The 22,236-nt window shown below is 53.9% G+C and overlaps 1 protein-coding gene across 1 annotated transcript in view; it reads right to left on the bottom strand.

Annotated features, from left to right (window-relative positions):
* The window catches only part of CD276 (CD276 molecule), a 30,235-nt gene extending 10,029 nt beyond the window's left edge, over nucleotides 1–20,206 (bottom strand). The window contains 4 exon segments of the mRNA XM_032469281.1: nucleotides 493–807; nucleotides 984–1,322; nucleotides 4,207–4,334; nucleotides 19,812–20,206. Of these exon segments, the coding sequence (XP_032325172.1) occupies nucleotides 493–807; nucleotides 984–1,322; nucleotides 4,207–4,279 (727 nt within the window). The 5' untranslated portion in view covers nucleotides 4,280–4,334; nucleotides 19,812–20,206.
* Nucleotides 20,207–22,236: the final 2,030 nt, after the last annotated feature.

Below are 22,236 nucleotides of genomic sequence, written 5' to 3'. Positions count from 1 at the left end.
TCTTCCCATTTTCTCCCCAGACCTGAAAACAGATTGAGTCCCAGCACTCCCAGACATACAGCCTCCCTAATTTGACAAGAATCACAGTAGCCTGGCCTTGCCTGACAAGGTCCATCCACAGGGGACTGGGCCTGGGCAGCCTCCAGCCCTAGCAAAACTCCCCTCTCCGCCAGGACCCGGGTCCCTCTCCTGTCCCTGCGCTCTGCTGAGATCTGAATGCTTCTCCATCCTTTCCAGAGGTTTCCAGAGCCCTGGGGTCAGGAGACCCAGAGAGCTGGGAGGACCTGTGATCATCACCCTCACCTACTCCCACTATGGTAAGGTTCCCCCATCCCCCTTGGTTATCTTTTCCATTATTACCCCATTACCAGGCATCTCACTGCTGTGGGAGACTGAAGCTAAGCACCTAGATTCAGATCCTGTGGCCCCTGCAGACAGGACCAAACCCCTCCTCCCTCAGCGGGACATTTAAGAAAAAAATAAAACAAAAACCTGTGGGGCTTCTATGGGGCGTGATGGTGACGGAGCCGTGAGCGTCCTGCTTCAGCACGGGGTTGTGCACCAGGCAGCTGTACGTGCCATTCGCGCCCAGCACCACCCTCAGGATGCTGCGCACGTCGAACAAGCCCTGCTCGCTGGCCATCTGCGATGTGGTCACGTTGCCGGTCAAGGGCGCGCCCTGCCCATCTTGCCAGAACACTTCCGCCTCGGGGTAGCCCCGGTAGCTGGAGCATGTGATGGTCACTGTGTCCCCGGGCCGCAGGTCCTTGTTTGGCTCCAAGGTCATGCTGGGCTTTGAGTAGGGGGCTAGAGGGGGCCAGAGGAAAGGGCAGAGGTCAAAGTAAAGCAAGGGCAGGGGGACACAGTGGAGAGAAAGGGGTGCCTGGGGCTGCGAGGACACGGGTCAGCTGGGCAGTGGGTAGGGGGCTGCGGGAAGTACCGGGGTGAACCAAGGGGAGGACGCCCCCCTTCGCGGCGCTCACCTGCCACCTGCAGGCTGACCGTGGCGCTGCCAAAGTCCCGGATGCTCACGAAGCAGGTGAAGCTGCCCTCATCAGCCACGCGCACGCGCTGCAGCCTCAGGGACGCGTTGCCCTGAGCCAGCAGGTCCGGGAAGAGCGCGGTGCGGTTGGCATAGGAGCTGCCCTGGTCGCGGCCCTCGGCGAAGCTGTGCACCAGCTGTTTGGTGTCTGTCAGCTGCCAGGTGAGGTTGAGCTGTGCCAGGCTGAAGCCGGGTTCGGGTGAGAAGGAGCAGCGAAGGGTGGCGTCGGTGCCCACCAGGGCCACCACGGGGTCTTCGGGAACCTGGACTTCCACAGCGCCTGGGGGTGGGGCCAGTGGGGTGGGACGGTGAGGAGGGGCCAGGACACTCCCAGCCTCCCTAGTCCCCCTCCCCTTCCGTGTTAACTTCAGGCCTTGTCCACCCCTTGTTTACGGCTGAGTTTATTACCTGTGGTCGTGGTTCAATCAACACCAGCATAGTAAGCACCTACTATGCCAAGTGTAAGGGTTAGGAAGGCCACAGAGAACACCACCACGGTCACACCCCTGCAGAGCTTACATGTTAGTGGGAGAGAGACAGAGTAGCACACGGATCCTCATTCGCATGTGCTTAGGGGTACAAAGGACGAAAGCAAGTTAATGGATAGAAAATGAGGAAAGCCTTTCTGCTTGTCGCCGTTGAGGATTACGCTGGCTGTGGGCTTGTCATAAATAGCTTTTGCTATGTTATGTTCCCTCCGTACCCACTTTGGTGAGAGTTTTTATCATAAATGGGTGTTGGATTTTATCAGTGCTTTTCCTGCCTCTATTGAGATGATCGTGTGGTTTCTGTCCTTCCTCTTGTTGATGTGATGTATCACGTTGATCGATTTGCATGTGTTGAATCATCCTTGTGTCCCTGGGATGACCCCCACTTGATCATGATGTATGATCTTTTTCACGTGTTGTTGGATTCTGTTTGCTAATATTTTGTTGAGGATTTTTGCATCTATGTTCATCAATGATATTGGCCTGTAGCTTTCTTTTTTGGTGGTGTCTGTCTGGCTTTGGTGTCAGGGTGATGGTGGCTTCATAGAGTGAGCTTGGGAGTATTCCCTCCTCTGCGGTCCTTTGGAAGAGTTTGTGAAGGACTGGTATGAGCTCTTCATTGTATGTTTGATAGATTTCCCCAGTGAAGCCGTCTGGCCCTGGACTTCTGTTTGCAGGGAGGTTTTTTTTATTGCTGATTCTATTTCACTTCTAGCGATGGGTCTGTTCAAGTCATCTACTTCTTCTTGATTCCGTCTTGGTAGACTGTATGTTTCTAGAAACCTGTCCGTTTCTTCTAAGTTGTCCAATTTATTGCCATATAGTTGTTCACAGTATTCTCTTATGATTTTTTTCTATTTCTGTGGTGTTAGTTGTAATCTCTCCATTTTCATTTCTTACAGAATATGAAACTGAATATACGTGTATTTATGTATGACTGAAGCATTGTGCTGTACACCAGAAATTGACACAACATTGTAAACTGACTATACTTCAACTTAAAAATATTTTTTAAAAAATGAGGGAGCTTTTCACAAATCTGATAGGTATTTTACAACTGTCATGCTAGTTGCATTTCCCCATAAGTATATATTATCTTGATAAGTTGTAAAAAGGGAGTCTAAAAAAGTATACACCAGAATGTTAATAGTGGTTTTTCTCTGGATAAGAAAGAATCACAAGTGCTTTTTCTTTCTTCTTTTCCTAAACAAACATGATTAGTTTTATACAAGAAAGAAAGAATACCTATGCATTTAAATGTGGTGATGAGCCACTTTCTCCATAAAGAGATATTAAGCTGAGATTTAAAGGGAATGAAGTAGAGTCTGACATAGCCAGAGAAAGCCCCCGGGGGCAGGACCCCCTGCTTTTGGCCCTGCCCTCTACCTTGTGCATTTGCCCTGCAGCCTCCCTCCCAGTCACCTCTGCCTCCAGACCGGCTCTTCTTTGAGAGCCCTGGAAAGTTAGGCAGGAGTCCCGGATAGCCTTTCTTTCAGTAGAGTGTGCCCCCTAACCTGGCACCACCATTTTTGAGTATGGTTAGATTCAGTGTGTGATTTGGGCATCAGCAAAGCAGGCAGTCAAAAAGTGTGAAGAACAGTCTTGAAACAGAGTAACTGAATACAGCACTCATGAAAGGTTTCTCACATTTAGAAAAACAGCATTTTACAGTTAGAATTTTCATTGTGACGTAACCCAGGGCGGGGGTATCATCATCTTTGCAGTGTGAAGTTGGCCCTGGGTCTCTTGCTGCAATGCCAGGTGCCCCAGCCAGCTCTCCAGTTGGAAACCAACAGAGTGCCACATTGTATGGGGCATTTAAGGGACAAAACCTGAGGAATCACCCAGACAAAACCCTTTCTGCACAGAAATCAAAGTAGCTCTGGGTAAAGCGGTGCTTCCTCTTTAGGACCACCAGATGGCACCAGAAACTCAGCTTTGTCTTCCCAATGGAGGAAGAAGGCAATCTCCCTCAGCCCAGAAACTGATTAGGATTTGAAATATGATGATGTTATTAAAGTAGTTGCCATTACTGAATGCCAGCTCTGTGCCAAGAACTGTGTGGGAAGATTTACATCCTTTACTCCACATGGTTAGAGCACCTGCTATGTGCCTGGCATCAGTCCTGGCCCTGTAGATAAACCCTACTCTTTCAGCAGAGCAAGCAATAAGCACGTAAACATATACTCTGTCAAGTGGGGATAAATGCTGGGAGGTGGCATGGAGTAAGCTCTGGGAGAGGGGGGGTGATGTGCTATTTCGTACAAGGTAGCTGGGGGAAGGGAAAGCCTGGGGAAGGTGACATTTGAGCAAAGACTTGAATGAAATAAGGGATCAAGTCATATACACGTGTGGGGGCAGAAAGTTTCAGACTGAGGGAACAGTACGTGCAAAGGCCCTGGGGAGGAAGCACACATACAGTGTGTTCAAGAAACAGCATTATGACATTTAGTGCTCACATTGCCATTTTACAGAAGAGGAAATGGAGACCAAGAAATATACAGTAAGTTGCCTCTTGGGTCCTGGAGGTAGGGATGAGTGTGGACAAGGCACAGGGGAGATGGGAAGACGTTAGCCAAAGCCTCCCAGCCCTGCTGGACAGAGAGGGTTGGCAGGAGCCCTGATGGGAGTGGGCACCTCCTCCCCCACCTCCAGGCCCCACTCTGCTCCCCTCACCTGTGAGGCAGAACCAGAGGGCTCCCAGGGCGGTGGCCACACGCATGCCCGCGCTGCCAGGCAGATGCGGCATCTTCCCGCGAGGCAGCTGAACAGCTGGGCTCTCAGTGGTGGAAGGCTGCCCCCACCTGCGAGGAAGAGGAAGTGAGGCCTTTGTCTCAAAAGGTCCTCCCCAGGCCCTCTCTCACCTCATCCCCGACCCGGGCCAGCCTGGGGCAAGGCTGCAGCTGCCAGCTGGGAGGTACTCCCCCACACACCCCACAAAGCTCCCTGCTGAGGGATATCCTGAGATGCAGGCAGGAGCGAGTTGAGTCACTAGGGAGGCTGGACCAGGGAAGGCGGGTCAGGGGGCAGCTGGGACCCACCCATTCAGAAATAAGATGCTGGCATGTAAACACGAGGAAGTCGAGGCAAGGCAGCAAGGCAGGGCAAGGATGTGCAGAGATCAGTTTGGCTTGAGACAACAGCTGGCAGGGGAGAGTAAGACTTAGAGATTGGCAAGAGGTTGGAAGTTTATCCTAAGGCAGCTGGGAGCCACTGAAGGTTCTGGAATAGAGGAAGGATGAGGTCAGAGCTGTGCTTCATAGAGATTACTCTGACAACACCTGCAGGATAAATGAGAAGAGCTGGATGGAAGAGACCAAGCAGGTCTGGGGGAAGTGACAGCACTGTCGGGCACAGGGAGAGGGGGGACAGTCCCGGTGCCCATGGTTTTGAGCCGAGTGACCAGGTGGGTGGAGCGCTCACAGAGAGAGAAGACGGAAGGGCTCAGTGCAGGGCGTGTGAAGTTAGTGTTAGCACAGGCACTTGCGGGGACAGTTCCAGGAGACAGCCTGGTGTATGACTCTGGGGCTCAAGAGAGAGGACACAGGCTAGCTTAGCTCACGTATACGGAGTGGCCAAGACTGGCTGGACATGGCAGAGGCCTGGACTGGGGCTGACCCCCCAGGCTGGAGTCAGGACGGAGGGAGAGGTATTTTTCTGCAACTACAGGTTGGATCTGAGCTTGGGGGGGATGACCTCCGGGGGTCCAGCCCTGCAGCCCGTCCTGGTTCCCCTCTCCAACCTCCCACCAAGCTGCCTGCCTTTGCCCTTCCTGCTGACTAAGTTTTCCCGCCACATCCTGCCACCAGGGTCGATTTTTGCTACCCAACACGATTTGACAAAAATATAAAGGGTTTCACATTCTCTGAACCACCCAGGGAGCCAAGGTGCCTGACTTTGTCTCATTTTGCAAGAGGAAAAAATTAAAGCCCAGATAAGTGAGGTGACTTGGTTTATGTGATGTGATTCGCCAGCCCGCACAGGTGAGAAGGGTTCAGTGTTCCCCACCTTCTGCCACACCTCTGCCCTTCCAGGGAGCAAACAGCCATTAGAATCAATTCCAGTCACAGGCACCCAGCTTCAGCCCTCCCCATCCCGGGCGAGCACCCTCTTCCTCCAACACCCCCCCCCCCCCCCCCCGCCACCAGCAGCTGAGCCGAGGGAGTCCCCCAGCCGGCCGGTGCATCCTGCCCCGCTCCCAGCTGTCGGTGGCAGGGAAGCCCCGAGCAGCCACTTCCTTCCCAGACACTTCCGCTCCAAACCTGGCGGCCTCACAGCCTTGCCGCCTGCTGAGTCAGCAGCCTTCGGGCTCCATTCATAAAGCCGCGCCTGGCGGGCACTACATCCTGCCCACAGGGGCCACCGCGGCCCAGAGGAAACGCCGCCAGGCAGCAGCCTGCCGGGCCTGCCGCCCCCTGAGGGAAGCGCGGAGACTAAGCATTAAGAAGCTCCCAGATTCCAAGTCTCCTGCCTTTGCTTCACCCCCAGACAGAACCAGGGCCTGTCTGTTCCTCCTGGGCCCCCCTCACCTGTCCCACTGTGGCCTATGCCCACCACCTCCCACCCTGAACTGTGCGGCCAGCCCCCTCTGATCCCCCCCACCCCGTGACCCTCCACTCTGCTCCCGCCAACTCCACCCCCCGCACCGTGTCTCCTCTCAGGACCCGAGGCAGGAATCTGCTCACACCCCTCCCCCTGCAAGAATCTCTCGTAGGTTCCCCTTTTACGCCCTGAGTAAACCCTCATTCCCCTGCCTGGCACGCAAGGCCTTCCTTAGGACTGTCTCCTCCGCCCATCAAGCTAATTCCTGCCACTAGGTTTCACTCGCCAGGATCTCCTGGGCCTGCCTGCCACCTCCACAACTGCGAGGTCAGGGAGCAGCTCTCTCCTGGCCAGACCTATCAGGTTCCCCAGGGGCCAAGCTATCCTGCTCTCCAGAGGAAGGATGAGGGCTCCCAGGGGTGAGCGTTGGATTTGCTCCCTTCAATTCCCTTTCTAGACTCTGGACCCGGGGAAGTTCCCACCCTCATGCTTACCCTGGGGAGAAGCCTGACAGCCCAGATTCAAAGACACAGAGAGACTCCCACCCCAACAGCTGGGCCCCCACGGCCGAGGGCAGGAGGGAGCAACACACCTCAGAGACAGGATGCTGGCCGGGAATGAGAGCGTGGCCTGTGACCATCGGGACAGTTGGGTCGTCCAGTACACAGAGCCTCCTGGAGACGCACAGACCTCTTGCCACATTCGCAGTGCCCGGCCCATCTTTTCTACAAAGGGGAATTCTCATGCCCAGGCAGGACCTCCCCTGGGGCCAGCATGTGCCATCCCTCCCAGTCAGTCACCAGTCGGTCCTCCCTCCTCCTTCCCCCTGCCCCAGTCCCAGCCAAATGTGGGAACTCCAAGGACCCCTGCCAGGAAAGACCACAGGGTGCCCTGGCTTTCCCAGAGAAGCAGGAGTGAGGGGCCCAGGCCACCCTCGGCCTCAGGGCGCAGCAAGTGCATCCAACCCCAGCAGATACGGAGCCCCGGGAAACCCCCAAGAGATGACCCAAGATGCGGCCGCATGAAGCCCAAACCACAAATCAAGGGCGGAGGCCCGGCTCCGTACCAAGATGCCCCGGACTGGGGATGTCCAAGAGCAAAGCCTCACCCCTACCATGACCACCAGGAGCACCTCATGTTCTCCTAACCCCCTGCCTCTTCCCAGTCCCTGCAGGGACTGTTTGACAACACTTCCCGCAAAGAGGGCAAGAAGGGTCAAGCCACATAACCAGTGTCAGTCTTTGCTAACCAGCGTAGGCTAGAAGCACAGCTTCCGAAAACAGCAGCTAAGCCCCCGGATCGAGCTATGCCTGAAGCAAGCCGCACACCTAGACTGCCCAGATACTTGAGCCAATCATACATTTTTCCCCTCAAGCCAGTCTGAGCTAAGTTTCTATTACCTGCAACTGAAGGAGCCCTTGAATATACATTCATTCACGTATTTAGATATTCACTTAACCGTTCACTGAGTGCCTGGTAAGCACCCCAGAGAGCCGGCGTTCCCAGGAGGAAGTGCACAGGAAGCACCCCAGTTCAGTACAGCGCACTATGTAAGGTAACGGTGAGGGCTATTTGGAGGCACCTCAGGGACATGATAACCCTAAAGGTGAGTCCTGACAAATGACGAGCAGCTCCCCAGGGTGGACAGGCTGGGAACGGTGGCCTCTCTCCAGCCCCAAGAGACTGTCCTCCTGGCACTGCTTGTCTGCCTTGCGGCCAGATCTCTTTGGAACAGTCAAAAGTGAGCCCAGAGTTTGGGTTCCAGCCCCAGTTCTGAAACTTTACTGTGCAGTCTTACCAGGTGACGCCCCCTCTCTGAGCTCGATGTTCCTGTCTATAAAAGAAGCGCTTCACCAGATGCTGGTGGAACTTCATGTACTACACCCCTAAGGCCCAGCCGGCTAACTGCCACGCAGGCTGCACTGAAGAGTACAGAAGGGCTGTGGCAGGAACCACTAGTGTTCCCCTTACATCTGTCCTCCTCCTGTAGAACATCTCCTTAGGCACATGGCCACTAGGCTAAAGACTACAGATCCCAGCCTGCCTTGCAGCAGGGTGTGGCCATGTGACCACTTTCTGGCTAATAGGATGTGGGAGGAACTGATGCGTACCACGTCTGGGTAGTGCCTTTAAAGAGAAGGCGCACACCCTTTCTCTTCTCTTCCCACTGGCTGGAATGCTGATGCGGTGAGCCCTCGAGGGCCATGCTGCCAAAGGCAATACCCTGGAGACTGCAGAACCCAGGACAGAAGGCCCCCGAGGGGTTCAGTATCAGCCTTGGACATCCTTGGACTGTCACATGGGTGAGAACAGGCATCTATTCTAGCGTCACTGTTATTTTGGGTCTTTCTTGCAGCATCTGAAGTGGCTAATTTAGGGGACCTTCCCTCCCTTCCTTTCCTGCCTTCTCTTCCCTCTCTTCCCACCCCATGAAAATTGCTACTGCTCAGAGCAGCAAAAGGAAACTAAACTAGGTGTTTCAAAGTATGAACTGAACACTGTCTCATCAGAGACGCTTAGTGATACCTGGGCCCAGCTTAGGAGAAATTTCAAGGGGAGCTGTGACCAGGCTTGGGGTTGTTTGTATGGGAAGGAGAAGCGAAAAGGGCCAAGGATGTGCTGAAGGCTTCAACCAGTGGGTGCACAGGGGCACACACAGAGGGTGGGAGACGGTTCCAAATCATCCATGCCAAAATGCCTACGGACCCCTGGGCACATGGGGCTGGAGCCCAGACGGGATGGGGGAGCTAACCCTGGAGGCCGAAGTCGGGATCACCGAGGTAGGTCATAGAATGAGGAAAGCCCTCCCTTCCCCCAACAAGTTCTGGACAAACCGCAGAAGTTAACGGTCAGGTAGCCAAACGGGAGCCACTCCCACAGCCTCTGTGTGCCCCCTCTAGGCAGGGGCACCCACTACCTCCCAGAGAAGCAGCTCTCATCAGTGGAAGCCTCTACCTTTTTTGGAGACAAAACCTGCCAGCCCATTATCAATCCTCGTTCGACCCCGTGGACCACACAGAACATGGTGCCCTCTCCCGTATACCCGCCCTGCAGGCAGCTCTCCCTCCCCCTGGTGGAGGGCATCCTGGGCAGCCATGCCACACTGTTCACCAAGACAACCCAAAATAATAGACTGTCCAGTACGTGGCCAGCGACCAGAAGTCATTTGCTCCCATTGCTGCAGACCCACGTCTCTGCCATCCTCTCCTGAAAGATCTGGGAAGGGGAGGAGCTGTGCAGGATGTTTCATTTGTTACGATTACATTCTCCCTGGTAAGCTAAGTCCATCACTCCAACTGCTATGATCTTTTTTTTTTTTTTTTCCATCTGTGGCCAAATACACATAGCATGAAGTTTACCATTTTAACCATTTTTAAGTGTGTAATTCACTGGCATCAAGTCCGGTGTTATGTAACCACGCCGTGATCTTTTGAAGTGCTGTTTTGATGGTTCCTGGTGCGTAGAAAGTGCTCAATAATTTTTTGGTGGATGAAGAATAGAACAAATGAGTGTCATCTGAAAAGGTCGCCCTCCTCTCCTTGCTTTGTTTCATCAAGGTCCTCGGGGAGAGGACGGGAATGGGAAAACCCTGCGGCACTAGGGTCTGCCCCGGGTCAGCCTCTGCCCGCTATTCAGGGCTCTGAGGTCACAGGTCTTCCTACCTGTGCTGCCACCCCGCTGCCCGTCTGTCTTATTCCCAAGAGTCACTGCGTCTGGCGGGGAACCAGTCGAGTCGAGAAGAACCAGGCAGAGGGCTCTTTGGAAGAGGGTGGGCTCTTCCTCAAGGGCTCAACTGATCATTGGATCCAGGGCTTTGTCAGGGATGAAGGGCACGGTTACCAGTCTGTGCTTCCCATAATCTACCTTCTTCGCCATCTTCAGTCTTCCAGCATTCATTTACCCATCCACGCAACAAACACGATGCAGGCTTACAGCAGGAATTATGGGAGTGGAGCAATTCACTGGAGGAGTGGGGAGGCTCAGTGAGGACGTCACAGAGCAGGAGACAGTCCAGCTCTCTGGCTCAGGTGGCAGCACCAGCCACGTCCCAGGGAGCGAGCCCCCACAGCACACTCTGGAAGACAGGGACAGCTAGGAGAGGCTGTCAGGAGCTGAGGCAGGGAGGCTGTCAGGGGTGGGTCAGGGATCCTGGGGTGATTCTGTACACGGGGGAGGCTGTGGCGTGCTGCGACCCACACCTCCATGCCGTCTTCTGTCTGCCCTAGTCGTCCTGAAATATTCCCAGTAGCTTCTCCGAGACCTCACCTCCAAGTCCACTCAGCACCAGGACAGGCAAGCCCAGGGGCCAGAAGGTAAATCCATTTAAAGCAGATTATCACCTCCCCACCTGGCCTGAACTCCAGTTCCTTCTTGACAGCTTCTGGCCCTCCTTTCCTTGACACAGAAGCAAAATGGATGCCGAGCAGACCTTCTCTGCCTTCAGTCGTCAGTGTTGACACTGATACTTTGCTCCACACCCTTTATTCTAGAGTGCCCCTCTCTCATTCTAGGCTGGCTCCTTCTGATAACAGGTCTCGGCTTGCCTGCAGGGAACCCCGTCCACAGGGTGCGGATGGGGCTGACCCCAGCCTCAGGCTTCAGCACGTGACCAGACCTGACTTACTGGAGAACCACTGCCCTGCCCCCGCCAGTGACTTGCGTGGGAATAAGCCTGTGAGCCTAGCCACACCGAATCAGAGAATTCCCAGGGCTTTTCTGCTGGAGCTCTCAGAAAAGACTATTTCTTGCTGAGGTGGCTAAAAAGGATGTGGTCTGGGGTTGTTAGCAATGAAGCTGTCAGCTAGCAACAATCTAAAGAACTGATCCAAACAAATAAACAGAGGCGGAGGTGAAAGCAGGAGGGACACAGAGCGCTGAAAACACATTTGCGCCCCTCTGCCCGAAGCAAGCTGCACACCGAGACCGCCCAGATACAGGAGTAATCTCTTCTTTTCATTCCTTAAGCCAGTTTGAGCTAGGTTTCTGTTACCCACAACTGAATGAGTCCTTGAATATACATTCATTCGAGTATTTAAATATTCACTTAACTATTCACTGAGTGCCTGATAGGCAGGCAGGGGAGCAGGGGACAGAGAGGTGACTAAGCTGTGTCTGTCCCCAAGGAGCCTGCATTCCCACGGGGACGTGCACAGGGATCGCCACAGTTCAGTACAGTGGGAGCTCCTGGGCAGTACCTCAGAGACAAGATAGCCCCAAAGCTGAACCCTAAAAACTGACCTGAGGTTCCCCAAGTGGTCAGGCTGGGAAAGGCCATTCCAGGCAGCAGGAGAAACCCGTGCAAAGGCTGTGCCATAGGAAGCAGACGGGAAACTGGAGGAATTGTAAGCAAATCAGGATGGGCTGACGTGGGGTTTAAGATGGTGGCCACACAAGGAGGAGAAGCTAAGGGGCAGGCCAGGGCCAGAGCGGGAGGTCATGGTGGGGTTTTGTTTGTGGGTGATGGACGGGGAAAGGGTTTTAGGTAGAGGAGTAACATTATTGCCATAGGTAGGCCCAACCTTTGATGCACTGATCAATGTGTAATTTTAACCTTGCTGAAGAGGTTTGAATTTTAAAGGATGATTTTTTTTTTCTCATGTCTAATTTTATTTATTTAAAAAATTCTTTAAATTGACATATAGTTGATGTACAGTGTTGTGTTTGTTTCTGGTGTACAGCATAGTGATTCAGTTGTACATACATATATATTCCTTTTCATATTCTTTTTCATTATAGGATATTGAATATATTTTCTTGTGCCCTACAACAGGACCTTGTTGTTTATCTTAAAGGATAATATTTTAAAAGGGCAATGGTTTATTCAAAATAAGAGGGTGGCGGATGGAGAGGTTGCAGGCATCAGAGAGTTTTTTCTAGATCGTATCTTCCTGGACATGCTGAAAACAGCCAACTCGGCCAGTGTGTGGACCTACTGCTGGTCCCGGTGTAGAATCGAGTCAGGCAGGGCTCAGCAAACTGCTTCTGTGAAGGTCTGGACAGAAAATGTCTTAGGCTTTGCAGCCCTCCCATGTCTGTCTCACCTCCTCGACGCTGCCCTTGCAGCAGGTAAGCGGCCAGGGACAGTGTATACATGATGAGCAGACCTGGGTTCCAGTAGAACTTTATGGACACTCGGAATTAAATTTTCATGAATCACATGATTTTTTTCAACCAGTAGTAACGTGAGAACCATTCTTAGCTCGTGGACTGTACAAAAACAAGCGGCAGAAGGTCTGGCCCGGGGAACAGCTGGTAGGAACCGGTGAACAGAAACACCAGCTCCTCTCTCAGACACCCAGGTGGCGACACAAACGGGAAACAGTCGGGAACTGGTACAGTAATTAGGCTGCATCTGTGTGATGGGATAGCACACAGCCTTTCAAAAGAACAGGCACTAACATGGAAATGAGCCTGTGACCCAGGTCATGCGAATAAAGTATCTTGCAGATTAGATGACCTCATTTCTGTGTTACATTTACTAAAATGTTCCCGTGGCCCCATATCTGGTCACCTACCTCTCCCCATCTCCCACCGTTCAGCGCAGGCCCGTCCTGCTCAGGCACGGAGCCCCCGGGCGCTTGCTCCCAGACCTTCTTCTTCCTTGCTAGCTACTATTTTTTCCTAGATGACTTCATCTACTCTCGTGGCTTTAAATACTATTTATATGCTGGCAACTCCCAAATTTACTTCTCCAAGTCCACACCTCTCATCTGAGCTCCAAACTTAAACCCAAGTGCCCCCTAAACATCTCTGTTCCAGTGACTCACTGCCGTCTGCCTCTGAATGTGTCCCTCTTCAGACTGTTGATTTCTCCCCTAAACCTGTTCCTCCCCAGCCCTTCCCACTTAGTAAAGGCACCGTCCTCCATCCTTGGATCAAGCCAGAAACCTGACTTCTCTCACCCTTGCAATCCATCACCAGGAACAGCCGTCCCTGACCCCAGAACATATCTCAGGGCTCTCTGCAAGCTACAAATCCAGCCCACGACCCACTTTTGTTCCCTTTACCAGTTAAGGCGGGGTTTACCTTTTTAAATGGTTAGAAAATCAAAAGAAAAAGAATATCTTGTGACAAATGAAAATCACAGGAAATTCAGATTTCAGAGTCAGTAAATCAAGTTTCGCTGGCTCCCAGCCACACTTCGCTCATGGACACAGTGTCTGTGGCTGCTTCTGCTCTACAGCGGCAGAACTGAGGAAATGCAATGGTCACAAAGCCTAATACACCACTTACATTCCTGGCCCTTTACAGAAACAGTGTGCCAGCCCGATACGGCTTCCCCCCTTTCCCTCCACCTCTGCTTCTCTCCCTGGTCTGCCAATCCGCCATCACCTCTTGCCTGCATGACTACAAGCGCCTCGTCACTGGTCTCCCCGCCTTCTCTCTTCTCCCCAATACCCAGTTCTCCATTTCAACCGAGACTCTGCACAGCAGCCAGAAAAACTGCTAGAAAAACGAAAGTGCATCATGTCATCGCTTTCAATATCTAATCAGCTCCTCCATGGCCTTCAGGGCTGTGCCTGGTCCCGCCCTGCCCACCTCCCCAGCCTCACCTCCTCCTGTTCGCCCCTCGCCACAGTGTGCCTCTTCCAATGGGACCCTGTTCCCTACCTCACAGGGTTTTTGAAAACAGTTCCTTCTTCATAGATGACATCATAAGGGTCACACTGGCAGAAAAGCCGGGTCAGAGGTCTGCCACTGTAAGGTCTGTCATAGTACGTCTACCTCCCGAGCACGGAACCATGTCTGCTTTATTTACTATTGTATCCTGACTGCTAGCAAAGCCTTGGCACATAGTGAGTGTTCAGTGCATTGTTTGATGAATGAATGAGTGAGTGAACAAGTACATGTGTGTTTAGATAAATAGAGAGCTGGGTGGATGGATGTTTGTATACAGGAAGAGGGTCTGGAGCAGTGAGAGTGAACCCAACCCTAGGGCTTAGGGATGAAGGTAAGTATCTACTTCCACCTTCTAGTTGATGCAGTTCTGTAACTCTGACAACGAGCATCTAATTCTTTTGTATTAACACAAGAAAAAGGGGAAAGAGTAACATCAAAGATTCCTGTGGGTTTTAGACCAGGCTGTGCCACTCACTTGCTAGGCTCCCTAGAGCAAGCCCGCTGGGCTCTGCACCATCTCAACCCTCAATAGAAGGTTCTGGCCACCATCCTGTGCTATGACCGTGATCACATGCGAGGCTGATATAGTCATAAGAAGCTTCATGGAAGAGGTGAGCTCTGCTGTTTTTCAGAAGACAACTCTGGAGTAAGAGATACAGGTTCAAATCCAGACTCTGCCACTTCCTAGTCATGAGATGTAGAGAAAACATCTTTGAGCCTCAGTTAGCTCATTTGTGACACAGGAATTATAAACTCTACCCTCAAAGGATGATCATAGGACCCAACTGAATAGAATTATCTACACTGACCTCGTTGGTATTGGTGCCCTATAAGTGGGTGGGCATCTGTGGGAGAGTCAAGGGGATGCCCAGAGTGCCCTGGGAATCCTGCTGGCCTTCCTTTTTCCTGATAATGAGTCAGTTTGAGCCTTTTATGTTCAAGGGTGTCCACTGGGCACCGATCCCCAGCCTCGTGATCCCACCCAAGAGAAGAAATCAATTCTTCCTCTCAAAGTGATTTCTGTGTGAGTCAAGACAGCAGTGTGTCAGTAGGGCCAGGCCGGCAGAGTGGGGCCAAGGTTTTCTTGGCATCCTCGGCCTGCTTCCTTTATGGCTTTAGGAAGAACAAAGAAGAGGGAAAACAGGCAGAGCAGAGCCCCTGGCCTCCCCAAGCCAGACCATCCCCACCGAGGCACCCTCTCCACACTGACGTTGGGGCTTCAGAACTGGAGGAGGCAAAACCAGAGAGAATGCAGACATCTCAGTGGCTTTTGCTGCAGCAGCTGGCCTGCCTCTCACCCCCTCTTCTGGCTACGGGGCCGCCACAGAATGAGTCTGCAGCCCCCAGGGTTCAACAGCCACTTGACAAGGCAGATGATACCATCTCAGAACCACAAGTGTATGCAGAGGCTATACGCATGTGCACACACATGCCCTCCATCAGGAGCTCAAAACCCTGAACTCAGAAGACATCTGGCCAAAAGACAGGATTTGAAGGAGGGGGTGGAGAGAGGAAGGGAAGGCATGAGGGAGCACGAGACCAAATCAGAGGGCGGGTCCCGGGTCAGGCCCTGGCAGGCCTGCGGGGCACATCTGCAGTCACTCAACCTCCGCTCCGTCCTGCCAAGTGCCCACCTAAATATGGCTGGAAATCCCATCCCTTCCAGAAGCCCTCACTCAAGGAAGGACCACTTCCTCCAGAGGTGTTCTGCCTAACACCTACCTCCACATTCATTACGTCTCTACCCTGAACGAGGTTCGCCCTAGCAGAGCAAGCCTGCAGAGCCCCTCCACCTAAGCACCAGCCCCTCTGGACCTCCAGGGGTTCCTCCTCAGGAGTTTAACCGGCTCCACCAGACCTCACAGCCTGAAGGCCTCTTGGCGCTCACCTGTCCAGTGCCCATTTCCATGCCCACTGCACAGGTAGGACCCTGAGTCCGTTGCAGAGATGGGAATCTGAGCCTATAGAAAGGGGATGTGGGCGGCCCAGAGGCCCACACTCAGTCTTAAGTCACTGTCAGAGGTGACTGAGAGCCAGCTCACAAGTGCCTCCAGGCCTCAGCTCCTTGCCTGTTAGATGGAGCCATCGGGCCACCTCACCTGCACCCGGCACAGCGTGGGCTCAGGAGCAAGCAGCCCCAGGTTCACATCCTGACTCAGAAGCCTTGCTAGACACATGATCAAGTACATATGACTTAACCTCTTTGAGGTTTGATTCTGCATCCCTAAAAAAGGGGTAACAACCTCCACCCCACAGGGCTACTGTGAGAATAAAATAAGACGATACACAGAGAGGACTTAGGAAAGCACCGAGCACATGAACAGTGGTGACAATTATTACTGCTTTTGTTATTATTACCATGGGCATGGAGACAAGGCCTCCTGCGACCCTCTGCACTGAGCCTCCCCTTTGCCTCCCACCCAGTCTCCCCAGCCAAGACCTCCTCTGTCAGCCTAAACATCTAGGTCCCCGAACCCCTTTCCAGCTAGAACCCCATCAGCACCCCAGCTCCAAAGCAGCAAACGCACAGTTGGGCTCCATCTCTGTGTCTGGTTTATCCCTGGTGGTCCTCTCCCCCTTCCTCCCCCCAGAAGCCAGGACACAGCCACCAAGCAGTGGGCGCGAGTGGCTACTACCCCTGCTGCTGCCGGGACCCCCCACAAGCACACATTCCGGTGTCTCCCCCACAGAAGGCCCCGTTCCTGGGAGCCTATGTTGACTTTAGGGTGACCGGGGAGCCCTGCCTCCCAGAGGTAGTGTCTCTCCCTGCTCCCAGGCTCCCAACAAGAAAATGTTTCTCAGTCCCTGCTCCCAGTGGGTTCCTTCCATCATACCTTCCCTATGCTCAGGAAAGCCAAAGGCCCAAAGGCATGAGAGGCATCCATCCTCTGGACCACAAAAAGAATGAAGGATGATGGGGGCAGCTGGCTGGGAGCACTGGTCAGAACTGGAAGGAACAGGAGGGACTCCTGGAAGGCATGAGTGTGCTGAGGACCAGGCCTCTGGAAGAGTGAGATCTCTTAGCAATGGTCCAGCTGGGCTGCAGGGACAACTAGTCTGGGACACCCAGGTCAGGCCTGCCCTCTCTCCCAGCTCCCAAGACGATTCCTCTCTGCCTCACTGTGGGGACTCTTAGCACATCTTGCCAGGCTCCAGAACAAGGGGTGAAGCCTGTGCCTGCCTCCAGAGTGGCAGAAAGAGCCAGTTCCAGAGGCAGAAAACAGCTCAGCTCCAGTACTGGCCAGCTGCATGCCTTTGGCCATGTGACTTCCCGTTTCTGGGCCTCGGTTTCCCCATCTATGCAATGGAGCTAATGATACCCTACTTCACAGGGCTGCTATAATGATTAAATGAGATGATATGTAAATTAAGCATCCAGCACAGCCCCACCCCCAAAGCCTGAACACTCAATGTTCCTATCTGGAACCTCGTACTGCAGGGGTGGCAGAACTAGGGGTGGCAGGCAAAGGATATATAAAGCATGTGGCCCTCTCCCAGATGTGTGGTCCATTTTGAGCCATGGAGACCAAAGGAAATTTCTCAAAGATCACAGGGACCAGTTCCCACTCTCTTTGTGCTCCCCCAGGCCCTGACTATGCCTCCCATCTTGTGCTGGTGGACCTTCCTGTCATTCCTGCCCTGGGGGCGTGGGAAAAGAACACCGATGGAAGTGCCCACCCACTCAGAGGAGAAGCTAGCTCATGGCAGTGACATCATCCTGCCTGCCCTTCCTCCTCCTCTCCTGACCCCATGACTCAGGCTCTGTGTGGTCCTAATCACAGAGGCTGCTTGAATTTGGGTCATTTTTCTTCACACAGCCCAAACCCTCCATGTCCAACCAAGAAGCGGCCTGCACTTGTTCTACCATCCTTTCTAGGGGTCTCTTTGGGTGCTGTGGAATCTCAGCTCACAGCTCCATGATCACACTGTGTCTCTGACCCCAAATAGTATTGCCTAGCTCAGCATCAAACCCAAATCCTGTTCCAAAGAATGAAGACTGACGACTCCAGAGAAGGGTACCATTGAAGGGTGGAGGAATTCCCACAGGAAGGTTCAGAAGTCAGCCTCAGCAGAATAAGGACACCGCCTCCTCAGAAGGGACCACGCTTCTATCTGTCCTTTCCACAAACATGCAAGCACCTGGCCCGACTGTCAGGCATCTGAGTGTCTCAGACATTCAGCCACCCTGCTTCCATCGGGTGCCCAGAAAGAGCTGCAGAGGGCCAAAGACAGGAAGCAAAAGCAGTCGTCAAATCCCAGCGCCCTTCTCTCCCTCGGGCTTGCTTTCACGCAGGCTTCCCATCTCTAACAACCTGGATGGTCTGATCTCTTGGAACACAGGAGTCTGCACTGAATTGGAAAGTTCACTGAAAGCAGGCAGGAGAAACCACCAGTGATGCCATTGAAAAAGAAAAGACCTCCAGAGTCAGTCGTGGGACCCACTGAAGCCACTTAGTGCAAAGCTCACCCCCTCAAGAGTCCCCTTGCTGTATAAGCCCTTAGTGCAAAAACTGGTGTTCACAGGGCGGATCTGAAGTCACGAAGGAAAATTTCACCGACATCAGAAGCGCCCTGATATCAGACCATTATGTATGTAACACAGGGAGGAAGGATCCGATGCTCAATGGTTAACATAAAAGTATCAACGCTTCATCTCAGGAACTCCAGATGTCAGGGAAATGTACTCACCCCAAATATTCCTATTCCCAAAAGAGCTGGAAGTGCGAGCCACCACTCATACCCACAGCCTCAGAGCCCTCCACCCCTCTCCACTTAGATCACCACGCTGCCACTCAGATCAGCCCAACCCATCAGACATGTTTAGACTTCAATTTCCCTCAGCCTCCGAAAGCACCCACCTAAAGTGCAGGCCCCCAGACTACAAGCAAGGCTGCACGGCATCAGATTTCCTAGGGATTTCTGGGAGGCCAGAGAGAATCAGAGAGGAGGCTGAACTAAATAAAGAACTCTCTTGGAAAAGCTTCATTACTTTCTAATATAGAAACTAACTGCTAAAGACAGGCATGCAAGAAAAGGACCTAGGGCCTTAATTTAATAGTGAAATCAGATTCATTTACAGTTATCCAAGTACAATTTGAAGGTAAATAGTTTTTCTCAATTAAGTCAAACAAACCCTCCCCACTCCCCAGTCATTTGTGCTTTCCTGTTTGCTTAATGTTTTCTTCAGCGATGGATCCATATCTGAGTCATCCATCACACATTTCTCATTAGGGCAGGTTTGGCTTAGAAGTAAATCCCCTTTTCTGGAAGTTCACTGCCTTAGGCCCCAGACCTGCCAGTTTGCTAGCTAAGCAGCAGTTGAGAACTTGGGACACTGGGATTCAATCCCCTCCGCTCTAGTGTGCCCCCAGCCTGGGTCCCCCCCCCCCCCCCCCCCGCCTTCCCTCCACCACATTCTCCATCCCCTCCTTCCCCACCATCTCCCTGAGGTTTCCAAGCCCAGACTGCCCCACACCTGCTCCCTCGTGTTCTGCCTCTCACCCCCGACACCTACTCACCCCTTCACCCAGGCCAGCTGTCCCTGCCTGTCCTCGGAATTTGTCCCCCTCATGCCCACTGCTGCATGTGGCAGTCCTCCAGTCGCCCACTCCATCCTTCGGGGCCAAGCAGCGTGGACCCCCCTCCCCTATCTAACCACTCCCCCTCCCCTCCCTGGCAGCTCCCGCTCCTCAGAGCTGGTGGTCAGGTTAGGGTGTTAGCCTCCGCAGCCCGCCCCCCACCCTCCACCCTCCGCGTCCCTCCCAGCTCCAGCTAGCGGCTTCACGAAGCCTTCCAGAATCAACACAATGACATCTGCCTCTGTCCCCCTGCACACCCAGGCCTCCAGATCACAACCACCCAGCCAGCCTGCTCCAGCGTCTTTCCGGGTGAGGGCAGGTCCCACAGCGCCCCAGGCCCCGCCGGCCGGAGGGAAGGCGAGGCCAGGCTCGGGGCGCGGTTGGATCCCGGCGGCCCCAGAGCCGGGGTCCCCGTGCCGGCGGCGCGGAGGCCGGCCCGGCCCCGGGGAGAGGGCTGGGGGCGTGGGCGGCGCGGGGCCCAGCTCGGCCGCAGACAAAGGCCGCCCCCGCCCGCGCCGGGCCCGCCACGCAAGCACTCACCGCGCCGCGCCGACTCCCGGGCCTCGGGGACGCGGCCGAGCGCTGCCGAGGTGCCGCCGCCGCGGGGCCGGGCCCGAAGGGGGGGCCGGGGGCGGCCCCGGGAGCCCGAGGGGCGGGGCGGGCCGGAGGAAGCCGCGGGCCGGGAAGGGCGGTGCGGCCGCGCCCCGGAGGCCGGATTGGCCCCGCGGCAGCCGCGTGGGGCGGCGGCCCGGAACCGCCCCTGGCCGCGGCCGGACCCCGCGGGCGCTCCGGCGAAGGGGCGCGGGGCTGATCCCTGCCCGCCCCGACTCCCCTTCCAGGCCGCTGGCGGCAGAGCTGGAGCTCAGATCTGGCCGCCTGACCCCCAGTCCAGTGCTCTCTGCCAGCGCCAGGCTGGTACCGAGGCCTGCGAAGGGTTAACTCGACTGTGAGGCATTCAGAGCTGCAGGGAGCTCTCTATAAATACAGTGTGTCGTGGGCGCCTGAGCCAACCGCAGGGTAATTTCCACTGAGCTGGTTTTCCTCTTTTCTTTCCACCCACGGCCACCCGGCCAGCCCGGCCCCAGTCCCAAGCCAGGCTAGTGGCCAGCCCAGGCTCCAAAAAGGGGAGCAACTCTGACACAGCTCTGGCCTTACAGGACCCAGCTCCAGCCTGGGAGGAGATGCGGGTCAGGCCCACGCCTTGGCACATCCTGCCCCTGCACCTGTTCTCCGGCCTGCGCTCCGTCCCTTACAGACAGTAACAGCTGAGGTGTGGCAGCTTCCTGTGGGCCAGGGTGGAGGCTAGGCGCTTTCCATGTTGGGCCTCCTTAGATCCTCACAACAGCCCAACCAGGCAGATAATGTTATCCCCAGTTTACAGGTGAAAAAACTGAGGCTCAGTGAGATAAAGGGACTCCAACCTTGTGCTGCAGGCCAGGCCCACTACCAAGTGGCAGCACCAATGTGGGAGAGGGCTTAGGAAATGAGGGCATCTCTATGTGTCAGCCGCTGTTTTAAGCTCTTTACCTTTTTATCTCATTTCATCTTCACAACAACTCAGTGAGGTAAATGCAATTATTATCCTCATTTTCACAAATAAAGGAATTAAGACACAAGGAGATTAGGTAACTTATTTGAGGATATCCAACAATTAAGTGGTGGAACCAAGATTTGCCCCCTTGATTTTAAGTGCTGATTTCAAACGTAATTGTGACATGTGTGTGGGGCAGTGATGCATGGGTGTGTGTATTTGTGAACACTTGTGAGCAACTATCTGTATTTGAGTCTAAGTGCACATGTGTTTCTGAATGTAAGTGTAATAGTGGCTGTGTCTGTTTGACTGCTCCTTGGGATGGGGCGGAGAGTGGGGGGGATCAAGGCCAGGCCATCTAGTCCAGAGTCCCTGAGGGTCATCAGCCTCCCCTCCAGTCCACACTGTTCCTCTCTGCTCTGTCAGGCCCTGTCCAGCCTGGGCCTGGCCTCCCGGGTCTCAGGGTAAGTAGCCCCGACGAGGCCCCACAACCTGGGGAAGGAGCACCTCAGGGAGAGATGGCCCCTGCGCTGAGAGGCCCAGGAGCCCTGCAGCAGGGCCCTGGAGGGGGCCTTTGAACAAATCTAGAGGAATGTGCTTTCCTTCCCTTCACCCAGAGTCAGTCCTGTGCTTTGTGCCCTGTGGTGGTGATGCAGGTCCTGTCCCAGAGGACTTACAGGCTGGCAGGGGAGGCACAAACAGCCCTGATGGACAGTGAAGGAACAGCACAGGTCAGTTTATAGTGTGGGGTTGGGGGACACTTGCATCGTACTTGCTTGAGAGAAATGGGAAGGAAAGATACGAGTACTGGCTCTCACCCCCGGAAGCAGCAGCTGAAGAGGCACTGATCCCTCCAGAAAGGGCAAACAGTGTGGGCAGGGGATAGACAGAGCGTCTATAGGACAGGCTCAGCTGAGACTCAGACACTTGGCCCTGGACGCAGACAGCTAGAGTGACCATCTCAGCACACAGGAACCTCCTCAGATCAGAGAATGTCTGTTCTATGCCTAGTTGAAAATGCACCCTTCCTCAGACTCCCTTGCAGCTAGAGGTGGTCACGTGATCTAATGTGGCCAACGAGATGGGAGTAAAACTCACTTGGGGCTTCAGGGAAAGCCCTTTGTGAGGGAAACAGGCTGACACTATAGAAAACAGCACGGTGGTTCCTCAAAACACTAAAACTAGAATTACCAGAGGATCCAACAGTTCTACTTCTGGGTGTATCCAAAGGAATCGAAATTAGGGTCTCAGAGATGTTGGTACACCCATGTTCATAGCAGCATTACTCACAGTAGCCAAAAGGTGAAAGCAAGTCCATTATCCATTAATGAATGAGCGGGCAAATCAAATATGGTAATGTGTACAATGGAACATTATTCATCCTTAACAAGAAAGGAAATTCTGACACATGCTACAACATGGATGAACCTTGAG

This window comes from Camelus ferus, chromosome 27 (genome assembly GCF_009834535.1).
Source record: "Camelus ferus isolate YT-003-E chromosome 27, BCGSAC_Cfer_1.0, whole genome shotgun sequence".
Lineage (NCBI taxonomy): Eukaryota > Metazoa > Chordata > Mammalia > Artiodactyla > Camelidae > Camelus > Camelus ferus.
Note: the sequence above shows the minus strand (reverse complement) of the source record. Positions and strands in the feature narration are given on the sequence as shown.